The sequence below is a fragment of the Hyperolius riggenbachi genome, chromosome 5 (genome assembly GCF_040937935.1).
Source record: "Hyperolius riggenbachi isolate aHypRig1 chromosome 5, aHypRig1.pri, whole genome shotgun sequence".
In the NCBI taxonomy this organism is placed as follows: Eukaryota; Metazoa; Chordata; class Amphibia; order Anura; family Hyperoliidae; genus Hyperolius; species Hyperolius riggenbachi.
This window is the reverse complement of record NC_090650.1, coordinates 130,863,791-130,880,897: the sequence shown is the minus strand read 5'-3', so window position 1 is coordinate 130,880,897 and position 17,107 is coordinate 130,863,791. Positions and strand designations below refer to the sequence as shown.

The 17,107-nt window shown below is 39.3% G+C and overlaps 1 protein-coding gene across 1 annotated transcript in view; it reads right to left on the bottom strand.

Moving 5' to 3' along the window:
- LOC137518421 (collagen alpha-4(VI) chain-like) overlaps nucleotides 1-17,107 on the bottom strand; it is a 267,080-nt gene that overhangs the window by 76,951 nt on the left and 173,022 nt on the right. Inside the window, exons 16-21 of the mRNA XM_068236258.1 lie at nucleotides 13,831-13,902; nucleotides 11,167-11,193; nucleotides 10,966-11,010; nucleotides 8,299-8,352; nucleotides 3,657-3,719; nucleotides 43-108 (exon numbers count right to left, since the gene is read on the bottom strand). Of these exons, the coding sequence (XP_068092359.1) occupies nucleotides 43-108; nucleotides 3,657-3,719; nucleotides 8,299-8,352; nucleotides 10,966-11,010; nucleotides 11,167-11,193; nucleotides 13,831-13,902 (327 nt within the window). The remainder of the gene's footprint in view (nucleotides 1-42; nucleotides 109-3,656; nucleotides 3,720-8,298; nucleotides 8,353-10,965; nucleotides 11,011-11,166; nucleotides 11,194-13,830; nucleotides 13,903-17,107) is intronic.

Sequence of the window (17,107 nt, the reverse complement as noted above, 5' to 3'; positions counted from 1 at the left end):
TATATAAAAATATAACTTATTTTCACGTGACCCAGATTTTACCTGTCGCCCTGGATTTCCTTTTTGTCCTTTTGGTCCAGGTATAAAATTATCAATTCCAGGTTCACCCTAAAAATACAGAAAGTATGTTATGCTTCAAATGATTTTATTTCCTTTTCATTTACAATACAAATGCTATATGATTGAAACAATATTATACAATATACTTAAACTGAACCTAAACCATGTACAATTATGTAAAATAAGCACATGATGTACCTGCAAATGAATATTTCATACTTACCTCGCCATCAGTGCCTCTCAGTAGCTCACCATTTTTTTCTAACAACTATTCCTTCCAGTTCTGACAAGATCTTGGCAGAATAGTTTCTGAAAGCTGAAAGCCTTAAAGGGAACCAGAGATGAACGATTCACACAAAATAAACATATCAGTTGATAGCTTTTAAAGAATAAATGCTCTACCCAATAATTTTTTTGCTCTGGTGTGCCTTTTTGAGTGCTTTTTATCCATTATTGCTCCAGAAAATATCCAATATGGCAGCCGGCTCATATCCCTTCTGCTTCCAGGCTATGAGGTGTTCTGGATGTGCTGTCTAGCCTCTATGAGACTATAGACAAGCCGGGCTGCTGCTGCAGCATTTCATCTGTGTGCTTTCAACTTCATATTCTGGTATGCTGTGTGGCTGCCTGTAGGAAGTGTCTCTCATAGTAATGAAACTGCATACAATAGATAATAATGATGACTGGCTGCTCAGACAGAGCACACAGATCACACAGCCACACTTGTCTGTTAGACAGAGATTTTTCCTGCAGCAGCAGCCCCTCCCATGTCATCAGAGCTCTTAGTATGTAAAGCAGGAAATCTGATCCAGGAGGGGGAAGGCTTGGGCTTGAAAAGACTCCACAAAAGAGTGACTCAGCTATAATTATTCCAGGTCAAATCTCGACTGACTCAGTCAGGGATTCTTATCACAGCTGATTATAGACAGATTAAGCAGAGAAGATTTAAACTAAAAGCAGGGAAGGTGTTTACTGGCATGTTCCCACTGATAAATGTAATAAAATACATGAGGGTGCTTCGTCTCTGGTTCTCTTTAAAGAAAAGCTGAACTGAAAATTAAAAGTCAAAATAAGCATACACAAGTCATACTTACCTCCCATGTAGTCTACTCCTCAGTGTCTTTCTCCTGTCCCGCGTCCTGTTTGTTCACTGTGATCAAGGGCATTTTCCGTCCTCCATTTTGAAAATGGCCATTACCCATAACAGCTTTCTGGTCAGCACACAGTTCAACTGTAACATCGCTCACTTGAGCCATAGGGAAACATGGACATTATCTGGTAAATCAGTTTTCCTCTCAGCTATAACTGACAGCAACTGATATTTTACAGACAGCAACTGATATATTTCAGATCTGACAAAATATTGTCAGAACTGGAAGGGATTATTGTCAGAAGAAAATGGTGAGCTTCTGAGAGGAACTGATGGCAAGGTAACTATGTAATGTTCATTTGAAGTTACCTCATGTGTTTATTTTAAATATTTTTACTCAGTACAGGTTCTCTTTAAGGCCCTTTTCACTATATCATTTGCTGTCATTTATAACTGAAAGGACAACTAATGTACAAGGTAATGTCCATGTTTCCTCTATGGCTCAAGCGATATTACTGGTAACGGGGTGCTGACCCGGAAGCTGTTACGGGGTCACCGCCATTTTTTAAATGGAGGTTGTAGGATGTCATTGATTACAGTGGACAAACAGAATGCAGGAGAGGAGAAAGAGATTGATAAGCAGACTACGGGGGAGGTAAGTATGACACATGCATGTTTATTTTGACTTTTACTTTTCAGTTTAGGTTTGCGTTAACACATCAGTACAGCTACATAGATAAAATGTAACATTTTCACAGTTTTTTTCAGGTGGACACAGTTTATAGAGAAGTTGTAGTAACACTGGATGGTAACAATATATTCTATGCTTAATAATTGCATTATAGCAATGGACTCCTATAGTTATGTATTTATTTGTTTTTTTTCTGTTTCAAAATGTTTTATTAAAGGTTATGAAATATCACCAAAATGTTTTTGCAAAACATTACAACAGATGCCGATACCTGCTACGGTAGTATGTAGTTTATTCGCAAAACAGGTTCTATAAAAATATATTAATACTTGACCTTAGACTATGATAAGGACAGTAGAATATAAATATGGTAGGGATCACATTGTTAGCTCCACAATTAGTGGCATGAATTATTTGATAATTTTGTGAAATGCTGTGGAAGTAGTCAGCATTGTATAATAATATTTTTATATAAATGCAAAATCACAGTAATATTATATATCACGCTGGAAGATCATAAATAATGTCAACAACTGAAAACTTACATAGTCCAAGTCAAAGTTCTAACTACAAAGCATGTTGGTGTATGATCTGTTCTGGTTTCATTTATTGTTCTGGGGGCAATACTTATCAAGTATACACAGTGGCACCTGGTGTGTAGAGTGTGTAGATCAGGTGCCATTGTATGTATATATATATATATATATATATACACACATACATATATATGTATATACATATATATGTGTATATATATATATATATATATATATATATATATATATATATACACACACATATATATATATATATATATATACACACACATATATATATATATATATATATATACATATATATATATATATATATAGATATATATATATATATATATATATATATATATATATATATATATATATATATATATATATATATATATATATATATATATATATATATATATATATATATATATATATATATATATATACACTGTACCTACTGAGCAATTAGAGGGAGCTCACAAAATATTTCAAAAAGTATGCTTGAATGTTTTTGATGTTTCGAAAAAATGTGCCAACAAAGGAGAAATGGCATGAAAAGTTGGAAATGGCATGAGTGTAATTATTCCACGCAAGGAAACTGTCTGGTCACATACGTTGTAAAACAATGGTTATAAAATATTCCTGAAATTACATTACTGGGGTAAAAAGGAAGAGGATGAGCTCAGAAGACAATCAAACCCCTGCTATTAGTGGGTAGTTTTCAAGATCAAATGTGAAACGTTCTTAAAATCTGCCACTGTGTATATATGGTTATAGCTCTAGAAATAATACACAGCTGCAGGTACAAAAAGGTTTGATACACAAAATACAAGTCAGGTCTTCTCAGGCTTCACATATACTATTCAGTGTCCCTATGGGACTTTGATGTATTCCGATGTAAATAATACCTGCTGAGGGCCTTCTAACATGTATCTACAATATTTATCTTGCAAAACAGTCATTTAACTAGTCCAAATTAAACTATGATTCATGCTTTCTTTTCTCACTCTCTTACTGGCCACTGGGTCCAGAATTCGGTGCCATAGAAATACTATCTTGTAAGATGCCTTTCTATCAACGCCTTTCTGTCAATGTATGTACAGTGTGTATGAGTCAGGTCTAAAGCAGTCTATTCTTGTTTAGAATTCTATACTGTGCAACACAGTCAATAAATGTCTACTAATGACATGGCATTTAACTATATTTTAGAATTACAAAACTGCTAGTCAAACAAGCATGTTTAAATTGAAGGATTTCTCATACTTACAGGATCTCCTCTTAGCCCAGCTTCACCTCTTTCTCCTGGTTCTCCACGAGGTCCTTTTTTGCCCTAAAACATTTGAAGAAGAAACAAACTATTAAAGCACTCCTAGATGCATGAATAAACTGTGGTTCAGTAAACAAGGATGTAATATATTAGCTCACGAGATTATTCGAGGGCAATCAGCTTCCAGCTGTTTATACTGGGAAGAATTAAGATAAACAGCTGTAAAGCAAGTAGAGTAATAATCATTACCACTAAACCACTGTCAAATTGGTGATACTGTAGCATGGAGGAGGGTGGCAGTATTTGAAGGGGCTTTACTTTGAGCCTTTGAAGGGGCTTTACTTTGAGCCGTGACAGTAGAAGGGTTGTCAGAAACCGGGAAGTTGGAACTGCTTGGGATTGTGGCTAATCTGGGCAGGCTCGGATTCACCTTACAGGAGCCTATAGGTACAGATGTCCTGGCACTCTGGACTTCGCCCTCTATGAACCTACAAACCCCGCTGATCTGCACAGCGAGTGTCCTGGCTGGCCCAGCTGTCACTTCTCCCTTACTTCCCTTACCTGTCATAGGTAGCTACAGGTGCCCCTTAGTATTAGGTAGCCTGAGGTATCCTCTGTATTAAGTTGCCCCCAACTGAGGGGAGATCTGGTCAGTGGAATTATTATTGGTGTACACTTACTATTGCCTTGGCTTGCACTATTTGGTCAGTGGAATGCCAAGACCTGGGTGAGTAACCTCTCATTTACACTCCCCTCAGGACTCTGCATAGGGAAGAAGGGAGGGAGGCACTCAAGGAGCAGAGTGAGATGCCTCTCTATCATCAGACGCCTGTAGACACGTGCCTACAGTGCCTTATGGTAAATCCAACCCTGAATCTGGGGCTGGAGAGGCAGTACTTTAGAGGAATCTATACTGAATGAGGCAGTACTTTGTGGTGGGGCAAATTGAGGGTACGTAGCTATATGGTGGTGCGTGGTTATACTGGTAAGGCCATACTTAGGAGAGTCCACTCAATGTTTTCACTGGAACACATTGCCATGCAGCTACAACACAGAGCCATAATTAATGCAAGAGAACATGTAAAATGTGTACGGTGTTGAAGAACTCAGTTCGGGTCTTAGACAACAAGCAGGCCATTGTAGCATAAAGCATCAACCATGCACACCACATACAACCTAGCTAATGTATAGCTGCTATTATTAATGCTGGTGGTACCTAATAAATAAGCCAATCTAGCAGTTTAGTTGAGGATAGGGGTCCATAGCGCAGTGCTCTACTATACAATAGGTCAGCAGCAGGCTGTGGAATGTTCTCATGAACTATATAGTAATAATAGTTATCTGTTAGGCTTGCTGTCTATAGCTGTTAGTGTTAGAGCTTGAAGCTGAATTAGTCTTGTTAGCGCAGAACTAGAAATCAAGCTGCATATTTCCACGCAAACATGCTCAAAACAGTCCAGCAGTAAAGTCCCAAACAGCGCTGCAATAACATACATATGCATCTCACCACTATGTCTTGTAGTATAGTCACCACTCAGCAGGTGTAGCTGGAGGTATTGACAGACAAGCCGCCGATGAAGTAAACGCCCCCCGAGGAAACGCCCAAAGGGGTGTGAAATGCGTAGGTGGGCGGAGCTACGTCACGCCTGGCCAGGCCCAGCACCAACGCACACCACGCTGGAGAAACTGGCAGCCTATCTAGCGAACGCCGGTGCTCTCCCCTCCCCCAACCCTAACCCTAACCCTCCTGTTATACGTTTGATAGTGAATGTAGGCTGATTTGACGTGTAGGTTATTACGTGGGAACACCGGAAATACCAAGCGAGGAGGACTGTGACTGCGGGGACCCGTATACCACCGCTTGGCGAGGACGATCTACACAGCGGCTTGCCGATCAATACCTCCAGCTACACCTGCTGAGATGTGGTGACTATACAACAAGACATACTGGGGAGATGCATATGTACTATTATTGCAGCGCTGTTTGGGACTTTACTACTGGACTGTTTTGAGCATGTTTGCATGGAGATATGCAGCTTGATTTCTAGTTCTGCGCTAACAAGACTAACTCAGCTACAAGCTCTAACACTAACAGCTATAAGGCTACAAGCCTAACGGATAACTGCTATTATTACTATATAATTCATGAGAACATTCCACAGCCTGCTGCTGACCTATTGTATAGTAGAGCACTGCACTATGGACCCCTATTCTCAACTAAACTGCTAGATTGGCTTATTTATTAGGTACCACCAGCATCAATAATAGCAGTTATACATTAGCTAGGTTGTATGAGGTGTGTATGGTTGATGCATTTACATGCGGTGAGCTGGCCAGCGATGTGTGTAAGGAGCTTCGCAACTTGCTCTTTGCTTTAAAAAAAATTTTTTTTTTAACAATATCACGACTGTTTAATAAAGTGTTTATTTTTTTGCATATACATGTGATACCATTATCCATTATTTAGAATATTATAAACTGGTTGTGTATTGAAATGCAGCCTTATTTGTGTTGGTATTAAATACTAGTGGGACAACTAGTTAAACCCACAGTATTTGGCCCTTATTGCCTGCAAATATACAGATCTTAGAGGTTTGTCACCTCAAACGTTAGTAGCATTGTAGCATAAGGGCAGCAATTAAAGTTCAATCACCACTAGTTTTTAGCGAAGTTTGAAGTAGAAGGCAGGATAGCCTTTCATAAGTGATATTTCTTATGGTAGAACTGCAACCATTTTAATATAATAAAATGATTTAGTACTTGTTTTTTTTTCCTTCATATTCATTTCTCCTCATCTGGGCACCAGTATTAGAGGCGAGCTCACCAGCTTTAGCACAGCCATTCATCCATGCTCAAACATCCCTGCCCTCTGTGGGTATCTGCCTCTACAGCAGAATCTTTCTGTGCAGGAATTGAGGATCATGTGACCAAAATGACAACTGAATGTTTAAATACATAACACATAATAAAAAGGTGGTTATTACTAATGGTACTTAAAGGGGAACTCCAGTAAAAATGTAATTTAAAAAAGTGCTTCATTTTTACAATAATTATGTATAAATGATTTAGTCAGTGTTTGCCCATTGTAAAAGCTTTCCTCTCCCTGATTTACATTCTGACATTTATCACATGGTGACATTTTTACTGCAGGCAGGTGATGTCAGTGGAAGTAGCTGCTGCTTGCTTTTTTGGCAATTGGAAACAGCTGTAAACAGCTATTTCCCACAATGCAACAAGGTTCACAGACAGGAAACTTCCAGGACCATGGTCCTCACAGTTTCCTGTGGGAGTAGTTTCACCACAATATCAATCATACAGAACACCCTGGTGATCCATTTGTGAAAAGGAATAGATTTCTCATGTAAAAGGGGGTATCAGCTACTGACTGGAATGAAGTTCAATTCTTTGTCACGGTTTTTCTTTAAATAACTTAAAATGAAGCCATGACCCGTACTGCCATGTATTTGCATCATCTATTTTCAGCTTTTTTGGTAAAGGCATTTCATCTCTAGCATATACAGTGTGAAATGTTCCATTGTGCTTATTGCTAATAATAAACAAGCTATAGTCTATAGTTTGTGCTGGTAAAGGGGCCCATACACCTAATGATTTTCCCGCCGATATACAGCAGATTCAATCACTGTGAAATTGTTGCGCAAATGCTGACAGAACGATTAATTTCCGTTGGAAATCAATCGTTCCCGTCGATCCATCCGAGTGGTATATTTTGCTGGATCGCCAGCAGGTCGGGAGTGCGTCGATAGCCGTGTTCGAATGTCCGACGACCGACGCAATACAGCAGCAATATATTACCTGCTCCGGCCGGCGCGAGTCCCCGCTGTCACCGTTGTCTTCTTCTCTGCTGGGTTCCAAGTTCTGGACCAGCTGGCTTCACTTCCTGTCCCGGCAGGAAGTTTAAACAGTAGAGCGCCCTCTACTGTTTAAACTTCCCCGGACCGAAAGGACTCAAGCAGGCTGGAGTAGGTAATGTATGTGTGTGTGGGGGGGGGGGGGGGGGCGGCGGCGGCAGCAACACCACCACAGATTGTGAGATCGGTTTCATGCTGAAATCGATTCACAATCTGTTTGCAGTAAAGGCAGCCATACGATCCCTCTCTGATCAGATTCGATCAGTGAGGGATCTATCTGTTAGTCGATCTGATGGCAAATCAACCAGTGTATGGCCACCTAGTGGATAGTTTCCAATATTGCACACTTTTATGCACATTTTATGCACACTTGGTTGGGTTCGAATCTCATCTCCGCCTGTTCAGTAAGCCTGCATCTTCAGTAGGAGACCTTGGGCAGTTCTCCCTAACACTGCTACTGCCTATAGAGCGCATCCTAGTGGCTGAAGCTCTGGCGCTTTGAGTCCGCCTGGAGGAAAGCGCAATATAAATGTTATTTGTCTTGTCTTGTAAGTACACTATCATGTTAAGGTACTTATACATTTCAGTGATTAAATTGTTGAAGTGGGCAACTTAACTATTTGAATATTTATTTGGATTGCTTTCCAGGCTTCAGCTTTGAAAACAAATAAATGATGATAGAGTCCTAAAATCAGTCGCATAACCTGAAGTTTAAGCATGTGAGGAAACAGCATTGTTAGAAATGTATTAGAAAGAGATTCACACTGGCCTACCTCTGGCCCCGGGCTTCCTGTATCGCCTGGCAATCCATGCTGGCCACTTTCACCCTAAAATAAGCACATAAATAGACTGTTTAGCAATCAGTTTCCATATACATCTGCTACACACCACTTTTTATACATAATCTCATACTACTATAGCATTTGCAAGCTGAAGCTGAATGAAACCATAATAGTCTTTACCAATTGTATTTACAACTTCTTCATAAAAAATATAGTGGATGGGACAGTATGATGGGTTTCTTATTTTACATGTGTTTACTTTACTGGAATTTCAAATAACTTATCTATAAGTTCAGCCATTTTGTTAATAGCTAACAACAGTGCACTATCTGCACAGAATTCACTAAGCTTAACTCCTGTCTTTAATAACTCTTCTGAGCTGTTTTACAGTTATCACCATGGTGATATAATTGTGATAACTGTAAAACAGCTCTGAAGAGTTATTAAAGACAGGAGTTAAGCTTAGTGAATTGAGGCCCATGTTCTTCCCATGTCTGTGTGGGTTTCCATTGGGCACTCTGGTTCCTTTCCACATCCCCAAAACATGCAGATAAATTAATTGGCTTTCCCCTACAATTTGACACATGACTAAGGTAGGAATTTGATTGTGAGCCCCTCAGAGGGGCAGCTAAGTGACAATACTATATACTCTGCAGCGCTGCGGAAGATAATCGGCACTATATAAATACTAATTAATATTAATACTAATTAATGATAATAATCAAACCAGTAAGGGGGAACAAAGGTAATATAAATAACACAAATGTAGACTAAGTATATGAGAATGACTCTTTTTATTAGAATATTTTTTTCTGCCTTCAATTGTAGTCTAAACAACCAGTAGCTGGGGCACCACCTGGTGGTCAGAGCCCAGCATTTTTCGATTTAGCCCTGCGCTACATTTTAAAGTTTGCTAGAGCTGAAAAAGTAAAAAGATTTTATACACACCTGGGGCTTCCTCCAGCCCCATCCGCTCCAATCGCTCCCACACCACTGTCCACAGCTTCGGGAACCGGGTCCTGTCACTTCTGTCAGTTGGAGCAAGTCTAACGCAAGAGAAGTGCACTGTTTACGTATCTCTCCAGCAGCCGCAGGAGAGATAGGTAGAGGGTGCACGTCTCATGCGTAGCTGGCCGTGACTGACATCAGTGACGGGACCCAGTTCCCGAAGCTGTGGGCAGCGGAGGACGCCGGCATAGGAGTGATTGGAGCGGATGGGGCTGGAGGAAGCCCCAGGTATGTATAAAATCTTTTAAATTTTTTAGCTCTGAGTCCCTTTAAGTGTGATTTAAATTTGCATTTAAATATAAAATGTGTGTGATGTGTGTTTCAGTAGGTGTTGTATTTAAATTTTGAAAAGTGTCTAGGTACAGTCTATTGGAGACCCATTGAGTTCAATACAATCAGCGAAGGATTTGAAACGAAGTTTAAAGGACACCTGAGGTGAAAATAAAGTAATAAAATAAACAATTGTATTTATCCTCCTTCACCTAAAAATGACTTTATAAGACATTCCAAAGTTTTATTTTATATTGAAACCTACTTTTTCAGTTTTTACTGTGTTATTGTGTTTGCTCAATGACACATTCATTTTATCTCTTTCCTGCTTTTAAGAAGGTATTTTCTGCTAGGAAAGTCTTTTACAGTTGTAATTTCTTATCAGTGATTGTCACACTGTAGTCTGAATCAGACAAGAAAAGTCACTTACATACCTGATGTTTGACTCTTTCAGGCAGAGAAAGAAAAAAAGGAACACAGCATAGTTATTTGTGTGCTAGGCACTCTACATACACATGTCTATCTCATCATGTCACATGTCACCTCTGGTATCCTTTAATGGTAGGTTGAGTTTACAAAAAAAAGAATGCATCACAGGAGGCAAATATATACTTTCCCTAAGTCAAAATGTAGTACATGTCATGAGCAAAATGCAAACCTATCCAAGACCTAACTGCTCTGAGACTGAGCAAATCATCAATGTAATGTTTTGACTATTCATATTCAGCTAAGTGAGTGATGGCCTTTAGTCATTATTGCTTCTGCTTTGTGCGCTGCTGGAGCAAAAGTGTATTGTCTTAAAGCGGACCCAAACCAAACATTTTTTTTAATACAAAATATTTAGTTGCACCACTCTGACACATACAAAGATAAATAAACTCTCCTTCAAGCCTATGAGCATTTCAGTGCATGCTTTTCACCCTTCTCTTTTCATAACTAGGGTTATACTGGGGGCAGCCATTGGCAATTCCTCCTTTGCTGGACACCATCTACTCCACCAGTTTTCCGTATTCTGTCCTGGCAATATGAAAGGAAAGGAGGGGTTCCTCCAATAAATGTAAAATATTTTATATTTGTCATCATGCAGCTGAAAAAAGGCTGCTATTTATTATTATAATTTAGAAAATAGATTTCATTTCTGAATTCTTGTATTTTTAATTTGGGTCCACTTTAAGATGCATACACTTCCACAATGACTATGACCCAAAGGGATCGGGAGTAAATCCCTCAGATGTAGGGGGCGTGTGCTGTACATAAACGTCACTAGCCTACAGAGATGTAGGGGCTGTTAGACCTAGATATAATTTCTTACATTAAATGTAGTTTTACTGTGTGTTCCATATGAATGCCATTTGGTGTTCATGTTTTAAATGAAATTACCTGCTCTCCTGGTACTCCGTCAATACCATGTTCACCATCATCTCCCTGAGAAAGAAGCATTATAGGTTAAACATTTCTAAAAGTTTATACAGTAAGTTTTTAATCTCTACAAATAAACTATTAACAAAGGACAACATGTGCGGACATTCGCACGCATGCATCCAGGTACGCAGTTTACACACACAAACAATTACAACTCACCACATCTCCTCGAAAGCCTCTTGAACCCTGAAATAAATCACAATACCCATTTATTAGCACAATAAACAATAACTGCTATTCAGAGATACTTGTTGTTACCACACTTAAGTCAGAATGTCACTTAAATTCAACTAGAAGAATAATTAAGGATATAATCTTGTCCCTATACCCGTACATTTTGGATCCCCCCCCTCCGCCCCCCCTCCTTACCCTTGCAATTTTTTTATTTGTCACTCTTTTAAAGTCCAAATTCTATAATTCTATTTGCCCATTACCTATCCCCATTGCATGACAACACATGCTCCATGACAAACATGCCTCACTTACCCTACTTCTTTAAAGCATGTGTCAGCACAGAGTTATTGACAGTTGTTTTGGGGACACGGCAGGTCCCCTTAATCATAATAAGTTTGGACTAACATAACAAGTACTTGGCTTGTTGGTCCGCACTTATTCTGATAAAGGGGACCGGCCATGGCCCCTAAACAATTGTCAATCACTCTGTGCTGACACATGCTTTGAAGAATTAAACCACTTCAGCTTTAAGAAAATTATGGTGTGCTAACCTACTTTGTACTTTTTTGTATTAGATCGGTGTTGCTTGACACCCAGGTTAGGTACCCTAGTCCTTGTCCTTGTAAAGGTGTGCCACTCCTAACCACTTACTGAACATTTTTCTCCATTGGGAACTGGCCCATTGATTTGAGCTGACCTGCATGTTTGTGTGGTGATCTGGTATAATGGTTTTCTCATTATACTCTGAGTTATCAACAAGCAAATGAAGTAAGTACATAGCTTAATCCCACCCTCCCTACACAAATAATACAAAAAATGTTTTGGCTGTAATTAGGGTTTAGTGGATTCAACTTCCATTCCACTTTTTCTAAACTATGTGATAATGCAGCCAATCACTCCCTCCATTCTTATCTCTTATTTTTTTATGAGTGGATTAAGTGAGGTTTCCATGAGGTCTGGTGACAGTGGAGGCCAGGTCATCTGGCGCAGCACCCCATCACTCTCCTTCCTGGTCAAATAGCCCTTACACAGCCTGGAGATGTGTTTGGGGTCATTGTCCTGTTGGAATAGCATGCCGTGGTAGCCATGCTGGTTCAGTATGCCTTCAATTTTGAATAAATCCTAAACAGTCTCACCAGCAAAGCACCCCCATACCATCACTCCTCCTCCATGCTTCATGGTGGGAACCAGGCATGTAGAGACCATCCGTTCACCTTTTCTGCATCGCACAAAGACACGGTGGTTGGAACCAAAAATCTCAAATTTGGACTCATTAGACCAAAGCACAGATTTCCACTGGTCTAATGTCCATTCCTTGCGTTCTTTAGCCCAAACAAGTCTCTTCTGCTTGTTGCATGTCCTTAGCAGTGGTTTCCTAGCAGATATTCTACCATGAAGGCCTGATTCACACAGTCTCCTCTTAACAGTTGTTCTAGAGATGTGTCTGCTGCTAGAACTCTGTGTGGCATTGACCTGGTCTCTAATCTGAGCTGCTGTTAACCTGCAATTTCTGAGGCTGGTGACTCGGATGAACTTATCCTCCACAGCAGAGGTGACTCTTGGTCTTCCTTTCTTGGGGCGGTCCGCATTTGAGCCAGTTTCTTTGTAGCACTTGATGGTTTTTGAGACTGCACTTGGGGACACTTTCAAAGTTTTCCCAATTTTTCAGACTGACTGACCTTCATTTCTTAAAGTAATGATGGCCACTCGTTTTGTTTACTTAGCTGCTTTTTTCTTGCCATAATACAAATTCTAACAGTCTATTCAGTAGGACTATCAGCTGTGTATCCACCTGACTTCTCCACACGCAACTGATGGTCCCAACCCCATTTATAAGGCAAGAAATCTCACTTATTAAACCTGACAGGGCACACCTGTGAAGTGAAAACCATTTCAGGTGACTACCTCTTGAAGCTCATCAAGAGAATGCCAAGAGTGTGCAAAGCAGTAATCAAAGCAAAAGGTGGCTATTTTGAAGAACCTAGAATATAACATATTTTCAGTTGTTTCACACTTTTTGGTTATGTACTATACTTATGTGTTAATTCATAGTTTGGATGCCTTCAGTGTGAATCTACAATGTTCATATTCATGAAAATAAAGAAAACTCTTTGAATGAGAAGGTGCGTCCAAACTTTTGGTCTGTACTCTCTCTCTCTCTCTCTCTCTCTCTCTCTCTCTCTCTCTCTCTCTCTCTCTCTCTCTCTCTCTCTCTCTCTCTCTCTCTCTCTCTCTCTCTCTCTATATATATATATATATATATATATATTCTCTCCCTATATATAGATACAGCTGAACTGATTTGTGGTAACTCTGATATCAGAAGGATGTCCTGGCTGAAAGCACATATTTTTAACATGTTTAAAAGAATATTTAAACAGCGAGATTCTTATTTTACAAAAAAACAAAAACTAAAAACAAAAGATAGAATAAAATAAATCTACAGCCTCTCCTATTTATTTACCTATGATTCCCCCAAAAAAACAAAACATGAACTTTTGTTAATCTTTAGGCTTTACAAACTCTTACTTGCACACTATTTCTAGTAATTTGACTTGTTGATTGTATAAGAGTTCATCATGTTTTGCTGCATCACATATCCTGCAGAATTTCTTTATATAATGCATAACTATAACAACAGAGTCTTACCTTTGGTCCTCTGGATCCTCGGCAACCATCGTCACCCCGTGTTCCATTCACTCCACGCGATCCCCTCTCACCCTAAACGAAAAAGAAGATTTATTTGAAATTTATTTTTCATCTGATATTGTTGATCTTTCTCCGAAATGATCAAATGATCAATTTGACTTACAGCAACAGTCAAACTAAGGGTCAAATTCTGAACAGGCTGATCAGATTATCATTCTGTTTTTCAGGATGATTCTATATGTGCAGAAAAGGAGGGGGTGTATCACTTGTGTGCTGAGTTGTACAACCCTGCAGTGAGGCCTTAAAGCTGCAGTGGCCTATTTTGTAAAAAATGCCTAAGTCACTAGGGGGTTTAAGCCTAGGGTCCTCAAGTGGTTAAGTCAATTCATGGGTGCAATTGATGACTTACGATCCTTTCCTTCTATCGCAATTATTGAATCAGAAGGTCAATTGTTCAGTGCAATTGAATTGTTAGTAGGCGCCTTAAAAGCATGTGGGTGATTTCTGGTTTGTAGTTTTGTCACTGAGTGGGAGATCATGTGTGCTTGTCAAAGCCTCAACTGCATTGTGGTCCTTCTGCCAACCAACTTTCCCTGAATGTTTGGCTTAGCCAAATATTCTGTTTCTCTCTTAGGAGAAGGGAAGGATGATGGCCACTGAGCTGCCATCACCACTTATCTTAGGAAGAACCATAATGAGCTTATCAAAATATCTAATTAATTTCACTTCCTAACAATAGTCATTTGGCTTTTTCTCACTACTTTCTCTGTAATGTCCACATTAAGGATGAGCAAATTTGCCCAAGCCAGCAGAATTACATTTTTATTGCAACATTTTCATCACTTGGTGAATTTGCACGAAAGTCTATGTTCCAAATTTCTCATTTGGTTGCAAAGCCTCGATACAAAACATTGACAACAAATTTGGTATGAATGTAAATTTGTAAATTTGGTACGCATATTAAAGGGTAATGTAAGTAAAACAAATTTGCCCAATTTAACTTACCAAGGGCTTTTTCTACCCCCTTTAGTTTACTAGTCCCACACTGTAGTTCTGCTCTAATCCCTTCAGCAGCTGTACCCGCCTGAAAGCTGGTCAACTAGGCCCAAAACAATCTAACAGAAAATGATATGGTGTGTACTAGGCATTAGCTACATTATTTGACTGGTTCAGTTCCAGGCTGAAAAATGATTTGCATATCATTAACGATCTGTACGGTGTACATTATTTTGTTAAACAATTTTGTCTGTAAAGAATAAGAATAAAGATGGCCATGCATGATACAATAAAAACATTTTTTTTTTATTTCAGGGCAATTCAATAGAAACAATTGGCTGCACAGAAAAACTAAAGCTTTTTTATTTAATTGGGCAAGAAATTTAATTGAATTTCCCATCATTTGTTTTTAAATCGATGGAGTTGCAAACATTTCGTATAATTTTTCAGAAGGTTAAATGTTGTAGGATAATATCTCCAGTATTCCAGTATAGAGTGTCAATTTCTTGATGTATAGACCCAAACAATGTTTTCAGTTTTCAATAATTTTTCCATACTTGGGGAAACATTTTACACATTTGCGTGGTACATTGGTCAGATTTTTCAAATGTTACAATCAATCCAAAAAATGTATTGAAATTCTCGAACTGAAAAGAAATATAAAGAAAAAACTGTATTGACTTTGGCCACTTTAACAGTTTACATACAAATCCCAGGCTTGGTTACATACTAGATGAATCAAGGGGCCTTACAAAATTGTGACATCAGCAGAGCAATAAATTAAGCAGAGTTACTTTTCTTATTGTTTTCTGAATAGCTAATTATAGAGTGAGAAATTCAAATACAATGAATCTTATGTTAGGGCCTTAGCCCACTAATGCAGTTGTGCGCTGTTGTGTCAGCTTTTCAGCAACACATCAATGTTATAGATGCTGAAAAGCGGACACAACTGCGTACAACTGCGTACAACTGCACACAACTGCGGTAGTGGGCTCAGGCCCTAAGAGTTAAAATGAACTATACCTGTGTGACTGTGATGTTCTGCCTTGTGTGAGGCAGGAGGTAATTAGCTGAAAAAGGTTGTAGTTGCTGAGAAGTGTAGAAACACAGCAGTGAAGAGGAGCATAATGTAATATATCATCTAGAGCAGTGATGGCTATCTTTGGCACTCCAGCTGTGATAAAACTACAAATCCCTTCATGCCTGTGCCTCCCCGAGTTATGCTTAGAGCTGTCAGAGTATTGCAATGCCTCATAGGACTTGTAGTTCCACCACAGCTGGAGTGCCAAGGTTAGCAATCATTGCACTAGAGCAGCATTTCTCAACCTTTCTACCTTGGAGGAACCCCTGCAAACAATTTTTGATCCCGAGGAACCCCTGCATTTATTTTGCAGGAGGCATGGTCTTTAAAAGTATGTGTGGCTGTTTATTTCACTACCCCCATTACACTGCCACTCATTATACTGTCTCCTGAGCCCCCAATTTAGTGCTTCTTGTTACAGTACCACCTATTATAATGTGCTCTATTATACTTCCCCCACGATGGGGGGAAATGCCAAGGAACCCCTGCAGAGTAGTCAAGGAACCCAGGGGTTCCAGGGAACCCTGGTTGAGAAAGCCTGCACTAGAGTAACTTCATGTATCTACTATAGAAACTTTATGGGAATGTATGCAGTCCTGGGAGTGGGAGTCACCTGATCCGGAAGTTATAACAAGGTGGATACTTTGTGTATTCAGAAAAGGGCACCACAGTAATTTGGGCATAGGGTAAAGCCGCTATTAGAATATTGGTAATATGACCAATGTTCTACTATTGTGCACTGGCTAATACTGATAGTAGAATATTGGTAATTTTACTGATATGCTACCTATGCTACTTAATCCTGTTCTCACACTAACCCAACCTCTATCTACTCCTAACTCTAACCTCTCCCTGATTCCCACCTCAGATATCTGCACTGCTAAAATGTCCTTCCACCAATATCTGCACCGCCTGACAGCGCTATTAGTTGCCAGGAAGTCTCAGTTTCACGCAGTGCCTCAGACGCCAAAATTATACCCTGGGCACTGCTATAGCCGTAATTAATATTGTGAACTATACAGTGCCCATTTTGCCAGTGGGCCATTGGGGCCTTCTGCCTGCTGAATTTGTCTCCTCCTCCAGGCGAAGCACACATGAAATGCTGGCAGAGCATTATGAGGATATGAGGGAGAATGTAAACTGGTACCCAGACACACACATTTGAAAACAAATGTAAGTGTGCAAATTTGATTATTAACA